This window comes from Triturus cristatus, chromosome 10 (genome assembly GCF_964204655.1).
Source record: "Triturus cristatus chromosome 10, aTriCri1.1, whole genome shotgun sequence".
NCBI lineage: Eukaryota > Metazoa > Chordata > Amphibia > Caudata > Salamandridae > Triturus > Triturus cristatus.
Window position 1 is genome coordinate 753,261,087 of NC_140593.1, and position 14,744 is coordinate 753,275,830.

The 14,744-nt window shown below is 43.3% G+C and overlaps 1 protein-coding gene across 1 annotated transcript in view; it reads right to left on the reverse strand.

Moving 5' to 3' along the window:
• Positions 1 to 2,506: 2,506 nt before the first annotated feature.
• LOC146789954 (ankyrin repeat and SOCS box protein 10-like) overlaps positions 2,507 to 14,744 on the reverse strand; it is a 504,959-nt gene continuing 492,721 nt past the window's right edge. Inside the window, exon 5 of the mRNA XM_085628264.1 lies at positions 2,507 to 9,776. Coding sequence (XP_085484390.1) covers positions 9,591 to 9,776 — 186 coding nt within the window. The 3' untranslated portion in view covers positions 2,507 to 9,590. The remainder of the gene's footprint in view (positions 9,777 to 14,744) is intronic.

Genomic DNA, 14,744 nt, shown 5'->3' on the forward strand with positions numbered 1-14,744 from the left:
CATCCTGTTTGAAAGAGTGACAGTCTTTGATTACTTGGGCGTCACTTTGTAAAAGAGCATCTGGAGTTGGGGCCGCAGATTACCAAGGCAAGCCTCAATTTAGCTCAGACAGTGGGAGGGCTCATGAAATTATATAGAATGTCTACATACAAACCAGCTGGGCCAATAGTTGAAATTTACAAAACACAAGCAAGGGGTGCTATGGGGCAGAATTGTGAGGGCACTGCTCGACCGTCAGCCTGAGCAAGGTAGAGAACAATTTCATGAGGCAGCTGCTGGGCCTCCCTCCCAGCAGCCCCTCACCCCATTACATTTGGATTTGGGCATGAGGCCAATTAGTGAAGAGATCGCCCTCAGACCCGTAACCTCTTGGGGTGGTTATGGGCAACCCAGGAATTGAACACCTACCGATCGGAACTAAGCGAGATTTTGAGCCTAGCAGGCATTACAAATATACCCTGGTTCAAGCACATAAAGAACCTTTGTACCAAAATGGGCAACATAGATCTATGGAGCACACCTGAGGAATCATGTCCCCTGATTTTACGGGTGGAATTGGTAAGATCTCACAGAATATATAAACTTTCTGAAACCCAGAAAAGCTCGTCTTGCGGCCGCTTGACAGCCAACTTTATGCAGATTAAAGACAAGTATAGCCTGGAACCTTTCCTGTATGATATCCAACCAAATTTGTCTAGGAAACTGTATGTCCAGTTTAAACTAGGGACCTTACCACTCTATGCCTTTACAAATAAATGGTCTAATACCTGCTCACGTGAATGCCCTGCTTGCAACTGTAAGGAAGAGACAGAGCAACATGCTTTCTTCTTCTGCCCCGCTTAATAAAATACCACAACAGCACTGGCTTATTCAACTATGTAGGAACTTAGGTTTTGTGCACTGCGCTGAGGCATTGAGAGTTTTAAAGTATGACACCCATGCCCCCATTGTCTTTGCTGCATCTTGTTTTTTAAATTCAATGTGGCATGTACGGCAGACCTTTTCAAGCTAATATCTATGATTGTACCATTTTAACTTCATTTTTATTCATCTTATTCTGGTCCCAATTTTTATTGTATATTATTTATTCTTGATCATGTTCTTTTATAGATGAATGTACTCTACCCCACTTTTGGATCAGGACCCAGTCCGAGTAGAATAAGTAATGCACTTTATCTTGGTCAAAAGGTTTTAAATGTACAGTATTGTGTTATCATTGATAGATGAACTAATTGTAAGGTTATGTATCATCCTGTATTTAACTGTACATATTTCTTGTGTTTTAATGATAATGCACTTTTATGGTCCCCGTGACCGAAATAAAGTTATTGAATGGATTATCTTTAATATTGTGATGATCAATTGATTCTGTCCCTATAGATATTATTTTCAGAACAACTTACATGTTTTTGATTGATACAAACCAAAACAGTGCACTTGAACTAATATTCAGGTGCTCTTAGGCTAGCATTTACTAGTAGTATATGGGTTTACAAACAGTGAAAGAAGAGTTTGTATCCTTTCTTTTCCGTTAAGAGATCATATCAGGATTAAATCATTTTTTATTTATTAAATAAACGCATTGATGGGTGATGTCTATGAACATGCATATAATTAATATCTGGAATTAAAATCCAGCTCATGAGTTTGTGACCTGTAAAATGTAGTACAGACCTGAAGAAACACCGCTGAATGAAGTGAGTGATTGTTCGATATTTATTCTAAGAAAAAAATACCTACATCAAATATGGCATGAGAATGGGTACTTCCTGATATGTGGACAAGGAGAGTAGCTCTTACCTTCGGTTTCTGGGTAAGACTGCAAAGCTACCTAACTGGTGGGAATTGTAAGTAGTATAAAAGGTTGAACCAAATTGGTACCCAAACATTGCTGAACATATGTAAAGTGGGCATACTGCCACAGAAGAATTCAAATAGGTGTTTGGACATATGTACTGAAGGATTACTAGTTAAGACAGCCCATAGAAGAACTTAAAAATAAATGACCAGCTTAAGGTACATGTATGATTTAATTCAAGTATTCCTTATAATAGGGAGCATAAAAGACAAAAAAGGATAACAATGAAGCTAACTAAATCAAACTTAATACTGCAATTGAAACTTACTTAGTAGAAATAGTGACTCTACAGAAAAGTTTTCATGTGAGTACTGAATATTTATTGAATGCTAAGAGCAAGTAAGTTGTATTTGAATTACGGTGGTATGATATAGAAGGTAGTACAAGCATTTCTAGGACTAGTACTTACTGGTAGTCTATGAGTTCACAGACATAAGATTTAATTAATTAATGTCATTTAACTAAGATTGAACTGGCAAAAATGGTGCATAGCTGTACACAGTAAAGGGAGCGTTTCTTTGACACTTTCGAAGAAGAGTGCAGTCTAATATTGGGTTTCTCAATGTATGTCTAAATTAGTGCTGGTGAATGAGGTACAAATATCTCTAAGGTAGGGAAAGACTCAAATAAAAATATGAACATTAAGACTATTTGTCAACAGATTATGAAATAGGTTTATTACTTATTTACATTGTTAATATAGAGCTTATATGAATATTCATTACTACTCAGTTGACAGAATATTTCCTTTATAGTTTTCCATAATGGATATAATTCTGTTGTGAATGTGACCACCGTCCAGAGTTAGCCATTTTATCACAAAGAGCTTCTAGGAAGTGTACGATTTAGACTGTTATGATCTATTAATAACTGTATGTACTGTCAATGAGTTGTGTAGATTTATAAACTTATGAGAAATTCATGAAAGATGTTATGATGTATATTAATTAGTTCTTATGTTAATATCGGTACCCTTGATAAAGTTGTACATTCTGTGAAAAATGCGTCAGCTATAAAATGAAATGGAAAATATTATCATTTGAAACATGAAGTAATGGAATGAAAAATGGAGAGAAGTAGCCAATGTGCTGAAAATATACAAACAGTAGTTTTGGATAATAAATGAAACAAACTCTAATGATCAAGAATATGAAGTCACAAGTTTTCATAACAAGTGAAGAATAAAGGGATTGAATGAAAACTACTGGGACTCATTGGATTTGACTCCTATTTTTTTAAATTTGTTACCACCTGACATATGTGATACTGCAATATAATTTAGAGTGCACTAGTAGGCTGACTGGTGTACAAGGTGAGCGGCGTGCATCATTTTTTGATACCCAAGTAATTTTTATTACACAGTAAACTAGTGGTTTGGATGGTCTATTCACAGGGAACTATTCCAGTACACAGCAAGGGCTTGCAGACTATGGGGCTTATTACGATGTCACCGATCGGCCTGAATATGAATCAGCTGGTTGGAATTCAAACTGGCCAGTCATTTCACTGGCTTCCAACATCCACAAGGAGCTCGTCAGCCAATCGGAGGCCGGCCCGTAATCCCGACGGGCAGCCTTTCTCCCCTTGGAATTACGCTGCACGGTTTCCGGCAGGGTTTCGATGTCAGCCTTTTGCCATGGAAAACCTGTCAGAAAGTGTGTTTGGGGGCCCCTAGCATGCCCTCTTGTGTACGCGGCCTCCGGTAGGGACCGAGGGGACACATATGGTGCGCCCCTGTTAATCCCTGTGCTCCGTGGCAGGCACTTTGAGGTGCCTGCCACGGGGTGCCGGGCTTAACACCACCTCCCTTTTCCGTATGGGAGCATGCACTACAGCCAGCTTAGAGCCGTAACCCATACTCCCATAAGGAAATGTGGGAATGCGACTGGACAGTGCTCAGTCGTATCCTAATCAGGCGGTCGCGACTGCCAACCGGAAGTCGGCTGGTCCCGTTTACAAGACTTTTCGGGAAGATGCAAGCCTGCCCAACATCGTAATTGGCCCAAAAGTGTATTTATTGTACCTGCATAAAATAAAAAATTAGATGTTCGGCAACAATACTTGTGGTGACATTAGCCAGGAGATGCGCTCCCATCAAATGGATGAACCATATAGCACCTAAAGTAGAACATTTACTAGGAGACTTATATGAATGGGGTAAAGTAAAAGAAATATTTCTTAAACTACTTAGAAAATGTCAGATTAGATGATGACAGAATTTTTTTTGGGCAATCATTATTATGCCCCTTGGTAAATACCCACAATGAATATTGGTTGTGTCAATTACCAGAAGGACACCCACTGTTATCTGCACAGGCTATGGTAACTCAGTTATTGGTTACAATTCGAATGACAGGAGAAATTCTAAAACCCAGTGTAAGGCAACATCAGTTAATTATAACCTATTCTTATGTGGAACCTTACCTTACATTTGTACCTGGCGTTTTTGACAGGCGGCTATTAACTTGGTTTAGGCTGGACATCGTCCATAGCCTCGTAACCTTCCTAAAAATCAATGACTGGCCACGGGAATTGCCTTTATGTCCGTGTGACAATCATTCTACCCAGTCCACCATTCACTTGGTTTTACTCTGCAAATTTTATGCAGCGTTGAAGAAAGCGTAGGTTTTACCGTTTTTTAAACAACTGGGATTGCGGCAATGCCGCCCTGCGTTAATTAGGCTACAGTCCTTGGAGGATGAAGAAACTGCCTGGTGTTGAGCTATGTTCTTTAAGAAGGCCCTCCTCCAAAGGAAATCCATTATGACGGATGAATTATAGCAGAACGGGCAGTTGATATTTTTATGGTTTTATTACTGTAGCTTCAATAATAACTGATTTTGTAATATCATTATAGGATTGCTGTTTTTATAATATGTGTAATTCTATGAGTATTGGATTGGATTGGATTGGATATGGTTTTTGTAGAGCGCAATAGCTACCCGCAGGCATCCTAGCGCTTAGCCAAGTACAGGTGTGTGGGCGGGTCAATTTTATCTGCTGAAGAGAAAGGTTTTTAGTTTTTTCCGGAAGTGCCGAAGGTTGGGTTCTGAACAAATAGAGATTGGGAGGGAGTTCCAGAGCCTTGCCGCGTTTGTTGAGAACATTCTTCCTCCACTCCTTTCTCTTTTGAACCTGGGTCTGATGACTTGAAAAGTATGAGTTGACCTAAGCTGTCTGTTGGGGTGGTAGGGGGTAATCAGGGTATGGTTCAGGATTGCTCCTTTCCTCCAGTAGGCACGGTGGGCAATGCACATGCTTTTAAAATTGATCCTATCTTTTACTGGCAGCCAGTGGAGGGCTTTTAGTTCAGATTTCACTGACTGGCGGCGGGGAATGCGCAGAAGCGTGCGGGCAGCTCTGTTTTGAATCACCTGGAGTCTTTTCAAGGTTGATTCAGGGGCGCCTAGATAAAGGGCGTTTCCGAAATCCAGCCGGGAGAGGATTAGGCCCTGGACCATGATCTGTCTGGCCTTGTAGGGGAGAAGCGGTAGGATTTTTCGGATGAGTCTTATAATGCCCATGCAGGTGGCAGATAATTTGGTTGCCTGGTGTCCGAAGGATAATGTGCTGTCAAGCCAAATTCCTAAGTTCTTGATGGTGTTCCTGGCTGGGGGTGCTGGGCCTAGATCTAGTGGCCACAGAGACTCAATGGATTTTTGAGGGGAGTTACCCAGTACCATTAGCTCTGTTTTGTCGCCGTTTAGTTTCAGGTAAGACTGACTCATCCAGGTACTTACTGCTTCCATGCAGCCTCTGAGATCATTAGGACATGAAGAAGGATGATTTAGGGTAACCACCAGTTGCATGTCATCCGCGTAAGACACGACTTGGACGCCGAAAAGGCGAATTATTTCTGCGAGGGGGTGCATGTATATGTTAAACAGTGTGGGGCTCAGGGACGAACCCTGGGGAACCCCACAACTGCAACCTTCGCAGACTCGGAAGGAGCGTTCTGACAGAAATGATCGTAGCCAGGCCGCCGCTGTAGATGTTATCCCTAGTTCTGAGATTCTGTGTAGCAGGATGTCATGATTCACAGTGTCGAAGGCGGCACTGAGGTCCAATAAGATAATGGCCGCAGTGCCGCCCTGATCCACGATCATTCTTGCTCCTTCTGTTACAGCTAGTAAAGCGGTTTCTGTTCCGTGCATGGGGCGGAACCCAGTTTGAGATGAGTCCAGTAGTTTATTTGTTTCCAGGAATTCTGTGAGGGATTGGTTGACGTACTTTTCCGCGATTTTGGATATCCAAGGTAGCAGGGAGATTGGGCGGTAATTTCCCGGGTTCATCTGATCTAGATCGGGTTTTTTTCAGAAGGGCTTTGACTGTTGCTTGCTTCCATTTTGGGGGAACGAGTCCTGAGGAAAGTGAATTGTTGATTAAGTTCAGAATGGTGGGCAGGATGGTAGGGGTGATTGTTCTGAGAAACTGAGCTGGGGCTGGGTCGCTGGGAGATCCGGACTTTACCTGGAGTAATATGGTTTCCAGGCTGGTGGACTCCAGTGGTGGAAAGTTTTCTAGGGTGGTAAGTGGAGCTGGACTGATATCCTTCTTTTCTATTTTGGGATGAGGGGGTGGGGGGAAAGATGAGTAGATTGTGGCTATTTTATTGAAGAAGTAGTCTGCCTGTTCATTGCAGCGAGTTTGAGCAGTGAGTGGATCTGGTGGTTTATCGGGAAGTTTGAGCAGGCTCTTCGCGATTTGATATATTTCCTTGGGTTTGGATGCTGCTTCGTTAATTTTGTTTTCGTAGAAGGTAGCTTGAGCTTTTTTTATGTCATTTTTATAGATTTTTATGGCGGCCCGATATTCATTTTTGCTGATTTGTGAGTAATCAATGCGCCATTTCCGTTCCAATCTTTTGCATTCTTTTTTAAGAGTGCGCAGGTCCTGTGAGTACCAAGGAGCGTTTTTTGGTCTCTGTTTGGGTTTGATATCCTTAAATGGGATAGTAAGATCTAAGGAGGTGGTGATCCAGTTGTTGAAGTTGTCATTATTAATAATCGGATCGGGGTTGTTTACTGGGACAGAGGCTTCCAGAGTGGTTGTCCACAGGTTGGTGTTAAGTTGGGACCATTTGCGGTCCCTGCAAGAGGCGGTGGAAGGTTTAGGACGTGGTCCGGACGGCGCCCAGATAAATGGGATCAGAAAATGGTCTGTCCATGGGAGGGGAATGGATGGACTAACTGTGAGATGGGTACAGTTAGTAAAGATGGGGTCCAGGAGGTGACCTTTATCGCGGGTGGGTTGCAGCACTCGCTGGGAGAGTTCTAGTGCCTCCAGATTGTTGCGTAGTTCGGCGGCGGCCGAATCTAGGGGGTCATCTAGGTGCACATTCAGGTCGCCTAATAAGGTGTAGTTAGGCGAGGAGCAGACACAATTGGCTACCTCCGGTGCGAGTTAGTCGGAGTGCCCGGTGGCCGATAGATAAGAGTCCCTGAGAATGTACATGTGGGGGAGGAGTCCAGCGAGAAAGTAAGATGTTTGCAGCTGGATAGGGTAGTTGGAGAGGCGGGGCAGGTATAGCAATTCTTGTAAATAATGGCTATGCCGCCGCCTTTCCCAGATGGACGGTCGACCCGGAGTATTTGGTATCCTGCGGGAAGAGCTTGAATGACATCGGGGTCAGATTCAGGTTGTAGCCAAGTTTCCGTGAGGAAAATGGCATTGGGTTCTTTGTCGGAGATTGACAGAGATATTTCTGCAGCATGTTTAGGGAGAGACCTGCAGTTCAGCAGGAACATAAGGTATGAGGGAGGGGGTGTTTTTGGGCCACTTTGATACATGCACTGTGGGCAGCAGAAAAGTTTTGAGGTGGGATTCCAGGACGCAAGGCATTGGTCGTGGATGGGGCCTCGTAGTTGATGTAGAGTGTTGGACGAGTATTGGATGGATTTATTTTGGCCAGCGGTCGTGGCCCCTGGTCCCGGTCGGTCGTGGACGGGCGCAGACGGGCTTGCATTTGGCGCGCCTTCGGCGCCCCGCCGGCGTCGCTGCTGCGCCGTCCGCTGCGCCTCCTGGGTAGAGTGATCATTTTATAGTGGTGAGGGCGTGAGGGTGGGAGGGGCCTAGCCCTGGTCAATTATCTGGTATTTCTCACCCAAGATGGCGGGCCCGGAAATACTAGTTCGGCAGGTGAGCCGAGACTCGATCAAGTTCTCGAGGGGGGCAGGATCCGCTCTCACTTCAGCGGTAACTGATAGTAAGTGGCGATTTGATTTTAGTATTTTTTTAAAATGCAGTTTCTCCAAATAAGCAATCTTTTGGAGCGAGTTTAAAAACGATAGTAGGCTTTTTGATTCAAGCGGCAAAGTTTAAAAACAATGTCCCGGCTTCTGCCTCAGGACCAAAACAACACACCACACTCACTCGTGGTCAGTGAAGATGTGGAGAATTTAGGTGTTTTTATAGTGGCGAGGGCGTGAGGGTGGGAGGGGCCTAGCCCTGGTCAATTATCTGGTATTCCTCACCCAAGATGGCAGGCCCAGAAATACTAGTTCGGCTGGTGAGCCGAGACTCAATCATGTTCTCGAGGGGGGCAGGATCCGCTCTCACTTCAGCAGTAACTGATAGTAAGTGGCGATTTGATTTTAGGATTTTTAAAAAATGCAGTTTTCTCCAAATAAGCAATCTTTTGGAGCGAGTTGAAAAACGATAGTAGGCTTTTTGATTCAAGCGGCAAAGTTTAAAAACAATGTCCCGGCTTCCGCCTCAGGACCAAAACAACACACCACACTCACTCGTAGTCAGTATATGTATCTTTTTCTTTTTATGTGCTTTTATGATTGTTAAAACAGCAGTCGAATAAAGCTTTCCTTGACTTGAACTCAGGAATGAAGACGCTTACAAGGTGAGTCCACATCTAATAATAATTCAAGACTATTCTGCATCATATTTATACAGATCCTGAAAGTGTTGCTGCCATAGAATAAAAAATCTGTGCAGCAATCCCTGCTCAATTTTGAGCATACCACGAGACTGAACGTACCACGTGACTGAACGAGAATGGGGGAAGTCAACCATGGTAGCTTATTTGAGCATGGTTGCAGTTAACCCTCCAACTAAATGTCTCTATTTAGCTAGGGGGCGTTGAGAACATAGTTTGCTGTTTTGATTTAGGGCTGGCATGTAAACATATCTATTACATTTCTCATTGGGTTGCCAACCATATCTTGATGTTTGTTCTTGCCCTTGTGATGGTAGCCCTGGTCAAACTATACAGCAATTTACATTTTTCTGTAAATGTTATTTAAAATATGCAAAGCATTTTCTACTTCCACTTGTCAAAAACCACAATATTAGGAATTGTAGGGTGGCATTTAGTTTTTTTAATGCAAATGCCGGATCTAGAGTCATGTGTACATGTAGGTTTATTCCTTAGAACGGCTGTTTAGGCAGGACACACATTGAACCCTAATTAAAATGGCCCTGCTGATATTATAGCAATGTTAGTCTGTTTTTACCTTAACGTTTATCATTTTACCAGATGTAGGGATTTTATTTTGTACTGTACTTGTCTATATGTTTTTAATGAATTTCACTTTTGTGGATATTTGACTATACGAATAAAGATGCTTCTGAATCATTGTTTAACATGTACATGTCGCCTAAGATATTTTAGTGGAATTCTGGACCACCATAAAATTTGGTAATTCTTGAAATGCTATTGAGTGCTGACCACAGTGAGGTAAATTACGTTCCATCAAACCAATAAAACATGCTTCTAAAACTAGGACAAAACATCTTCAAATCTCAGCATCAGGAAGTCAATGATGGTGGGTGGCAGTTGTAGCTGGGGCAGGATGTGGGGCAGTTTACCATCCAGGTGGAGACGCACAGAATATCGGGCCAAGTGCTGCAGAGAGCGGGGTTTTTGGCCCAAACAAAAGAGAGATTCGAAGAATCGGGGGTATCTCTGAAAGAAAGAAGGAAAAGGAAGTGAGCAAATGAACAAAGTATTACAGAGAAGCATTACAAGATGTGAGAGAGATCCTTTAGGTTAAAAAGTGAGAAAAAACTGATAAGTCACATATTTCAGCGTCACCAGCTAGACACAGCTTGAATTATACATAGTTTTTCATTCACCTTTGGAGGCCATACCAAGCCTTTAGTTCGAACCTAGGATCACATTCCCCAGAGAAACCTAAAATAACCATAATTTTTAATTTTCTTGTAGACTATTTCATGACGTATTATGCTTCACTCTTTTTTGTAAATAACCTCTTTTATCTATGAAAAAAGTATTAGACTCTCCTTGTTAATTTTAAGCAACATCACAATTCCCATTTGACTCTTTGCTGTATTATATGCTTTGCTACAAAGCAAAAGATGGGGTGTACAAGTGTATAGCACAGATCTTAAACCTCACAGCCTTTCTCTTCCATAATAGAGAAACAGAAGAGATCAGGACGCCTTCTCTGCTTTGTGGTCAGAGACCAAGAAAGTGTTGTAATTAAGCCTGGCCAAAGCACTACGCTACGCTCACATAGTTTGCGAAGTTGGCGCTACTTCGCACTACGCGAATTGCACGTAGCACAGTGCAAACACACGTAGCATATCCTTAAAGAAACACGTCCCCGTCTCGACCCTGACCCTGAAATGGCAAATTTACAATTCAATCACTGGATCAAAAATTCACTGGACGTACTAGCCCCTATAAAACTCAGGGACATTAAAAAGGGCCCAAAAAAAGTTGCATGGTTTACCATGGAGCTGAGAGATCTCAAACGGAACTGTAAGCAACTTCAGAGACAGTGGAGGAAAGACTTTTCACCAGAGAAAAAGAAAGTCTATCGCGATGCACTAAAATTGTATAAAGTTGAGATTACGAAAACACAATCCAAGTTTTATGAAGCAAAGATTTTATCAGCACCTAACTCCCCTAGAGAAATTTTTTAAATTTTTAAATCCCTGACTACCCCTCCATTCACTACAATGACCCCCACTGATTTACAAGGTCGATGTAATAATTTAGCAGAGTATTTCCAGGATAAGGTACAGGTGATTTACTCAGCCTTTTCGGCAGTCGCCACTTTCGACCATGATTCTCAGACGGAAGAAACTAGAGACCATCGAGATCAGAGCCTGGAATCTTTCCCGCCCCTGGACTCAGACACAGCGATGTCCTTACTTAATAAACTTAAATCAGGTTCCCCAAAAGACCAGGCGCCCCCTACTGTGTTGCAAAAGGTTGCCCTAGAAGTAGCCCCCGTCATCGCAACACTTATTAACTCCTCACTGGCAACAGGCAAGGTCCCTTCACTATGGAAGGAAGCGATGGTGAAGGCCCTGCTAAAAAACCCAGGATCAGACCCGGAGGTAATGGCTAATTATCGCCCTATCTCCCTGCTCCCGGGAATAGCCAAAATAGCAGAGAAGTACGTCAATACTATCCTCTCCACCTATCTGGAGGAACATGACTGCCTGCACTCGACACAGACTGGTTTTAGATCTCGTCAGGGTACTGAAACCGCCCTGATCGCCGTAGTGGAGGAGGCAAGGAAAATTATGGACTCAGGAGGATCAGCTGCAATAATCCTCCTTGATCTTAGTGCGGCTTTTGATACCGTCAACCATCAAATTCATATTGCAAGATGTCACGAGATGGGGATGACTGGTACCGCACTGAGATGGATAGCCTCCTTTCTGGAAGGCCGCACATTCCAGCTCTTCGAGGAGAATGTGACTTCCAGGAATGTGCCTTTGAAGAGTGGAGTGCCTCAGGGCTCATCACTTAGCCCCACTCTTTTTAATATTTACATGAGTCCTTTAGCTAAAATTGTGGAGGCATTTGGCATACAAATTGTCACGTATGCCGATGATACCCAGCTGATTGTCTCCCTTAAAGACCCAGGACAGCCAGGAAGTAATCTTTCCAGATGCCTTGAGGAAATATCCGTCTGGATGAAAAAGTCCTGCCTCCAGCTAAATGGAGCAAAAACAGACCTTATGCTGCTGGGAAAACCTTTGCCTCCAGACATGCCGTTGGCATGGCCTAGTTGTATGGGAAACCCGCCTACTCCTAAAAACCACATCAAGAGCTTAGGAGTCTGGCTGGATGCAAGACTAGACATGAAGACACAGGCTAACAAGGTAGCTGGGTGCTGTTTCGTGATACTGAAGACAGCACAAAAGATCCTGCCTCTTCTCCCGTTTCATGCAAGAAGATTACGCCTCCAGGCACTGATTCTGTCACGTCTGGATTACGCTAATGCCCTATATTTAGGAGCCCCCCAGTCCACAATAGGCATACTACAGAAGGTCCAGAACTGTGCGGCAAGAATTCTCTTGCAAATTTCGCGGAGAGAATCAGCGAAAGGAGCAATTAGACAATTGCACTGGCTTCCTATCTCAGAAAGGATTAAGTTCAAGGCCCTCTGTGTCACGCACAAGATTATGGCCGCGAATGGCCCCCTAATGCTTCAAAGGATAGTCTCTCCATACCATCCCAGAAGGCACCTTCGCTCTGGAAATAAGCGCCTGGCTATGGTTCCGAGAATTGTCAGGTCCAGATGTGGAGGTCACTGTTTCTCATATGTCGCTTCTAAGACATGGAACACCCTCCCAGACTCCATCCGTATGGAGGAGGAATACCTGCCCTTTCGGCGGCTTCTGAAGACGCATCTTTTTCCTACAGTATAATTTAATCTGCTTCTGGTTGTCTGGTTCTTAGCACTGGGAGGCCTTAGGGTAGCCATGCGCTCTATAAATGCCTCTTTGATTTCATTTCATTTCATAGCGTAGTGCAGCGATCATTTTTTGCTTGCTTGCGGTCCTCAACGTCAAGTTGGCGACCGCGAGTAAGCAAAATGACATCCTGGCGAGACTTTTTCCTCGTTCGCGATCAGCAACATCAAGTTGCCGATCGCGAGCGTGGAAAATAAACCTCCCGGTCAGGTTTCTCATTGCGAGTGGTCACGTATGCTCGCGACTGCTCGCGATGAGAAACTACCCGCCGCGTTGAGAAAGCTGCTGCTCGAGTAGAAATCTATTCGAGCGGCAGAAAACGACCGCTTGCACTGTGCAAGATTCAGTTTGCACTGATTGCACAGTGTGGACAAGCATCCAGCACTGTGCAATCAGTGCGAACAGCATCTTGCACAGTGCACTATGCAGTTTGCGAGCTTGCGTAGTGCGAAGTGCACTTCGCGTAGCTATGCGTAGCGCTACTTCGCAAACTACGCCCAGGGTTAGTTGTAATGATGTTTCTATTTACAAGAAATTAATTTATGAACTGAGATTATTGACAACACAAGTGTATTCCCATCTACCAGTCGAGGTTCATCATCAATGGCTAGCATTAAACCTTCCAGATGACATAGGCAATGTTGGAGTGTGATCGATGTGTTCATAGTTAATTCATCCACTGTACCAGTAGGCCCAAGCCCATGCAGCACAGTCTTTCATGCTCCTAGTTTGCAGTACCTCAGTATTTATCTCTGAAAGAGGAATGTCTGCCACCTAGGCAAGAATTGTATCCACATATATATGTTGTTCAACTTGCATATAAGATTTATTAATGTAAAACCTTTAGCACCCGGGTGTGCTTTCTAAGTAAAAGCTGTGAGCGCCTGTACACGTTAGCAAATACAGCAATTTGAGGCCATTTATAATGGTCCCTGTTAATATGCAAATACCTGCATAAGCACAAAAGCAATCATGATGATTGTTTGCTTTCAAGATAAAATGTACATAACAAACTTTAAGAGTAAAAAAAAATGTTCTGAACTATTTTTCAAATATACATACCCTTTCTCTGAGGCATCGTTTAGTAAAACGTGCTAGAAGCATATTCATATTTAATATTGATTCAAAATGGAGAATCAGTCGAAAACCATTATGGGCCACATGATGGCAACGTAAAAATGAATGATTGACCGATTCTTAAATAAAGTTTCTAAAGTGCACCTACAGGTGCAGTGGTGCATACATACTACTTTAAGGACTACTCCTGGCACAGTTCTTTGCATTTCATTTTTGCATGGGCAAGTATATGTGCACATAATTGCACATGCGAAATCTGATCAATGGCGCATTCACTTTCCATAACCCCCTGTTTTCCCCCACCATGGCAAAAGTGAACACCTGACCTTACCAAGGTAACTTTCCAACCTTTTCCAGTGTGGAGAGTGATTGGAGAGGAGTTAATGAATAATCTTGAACATGTTAGTCTCAGTGTGCACAGATTCATAGGGCATTCCAACCCTGGAACTACTGCTTCCAATCTACTCCAAGCACCGCCATCTAGATCTGAAAACTGGATTGGCAAAGTCAATGCTTTGCTAGTATCCAAGCCCTCTTGTAATATGAGCCCTAAGATACTCAGAGAGGTAATGATCAGAGCTCTGATGTGAGGGAACGAGGGGATTGTGTTTTACAGGTCAGGAGAATTGCGAGGAATCCCATGCTTGGACATGCAGCAATTTCATAAAATGTCCCGCCTCTGTTTTGCTTTGTTTCGTTTCTCTTGGCACCTGCATCATAATTCTTTATTCCTTAAGCTCATCATCCATGCCACCAAAAATGTCTCGAGCTGTTCTTACCTGGATTTCTCCATGGGCTATTAGTATAACAAGTGTCTTTGAATATTGGGGTTTAACTAGGTGGTTGGGCGAAAATTTTGTTCCGTTCGCGGAAATTGCGATAATTTGACATTGTTGCGTTCCACGGAAAGCGCGAAAATGTCAAAATTTCTGCATTCCGCAGCTTAGCGATAATTTGGTTCTTGCTCGCGCTGTAAAATAATACATTCTCGCGCGCGCGCGATCGCCTTACCTGAATCCCTGAGTTCGCCGACAAGTTTTCTTGATCCGGTCGCGTTCTCTATGAGATGTTGTATTGTTTTTAGCCATTTGCGCTGTCTCGCGACAGTTCGCACCCGCAG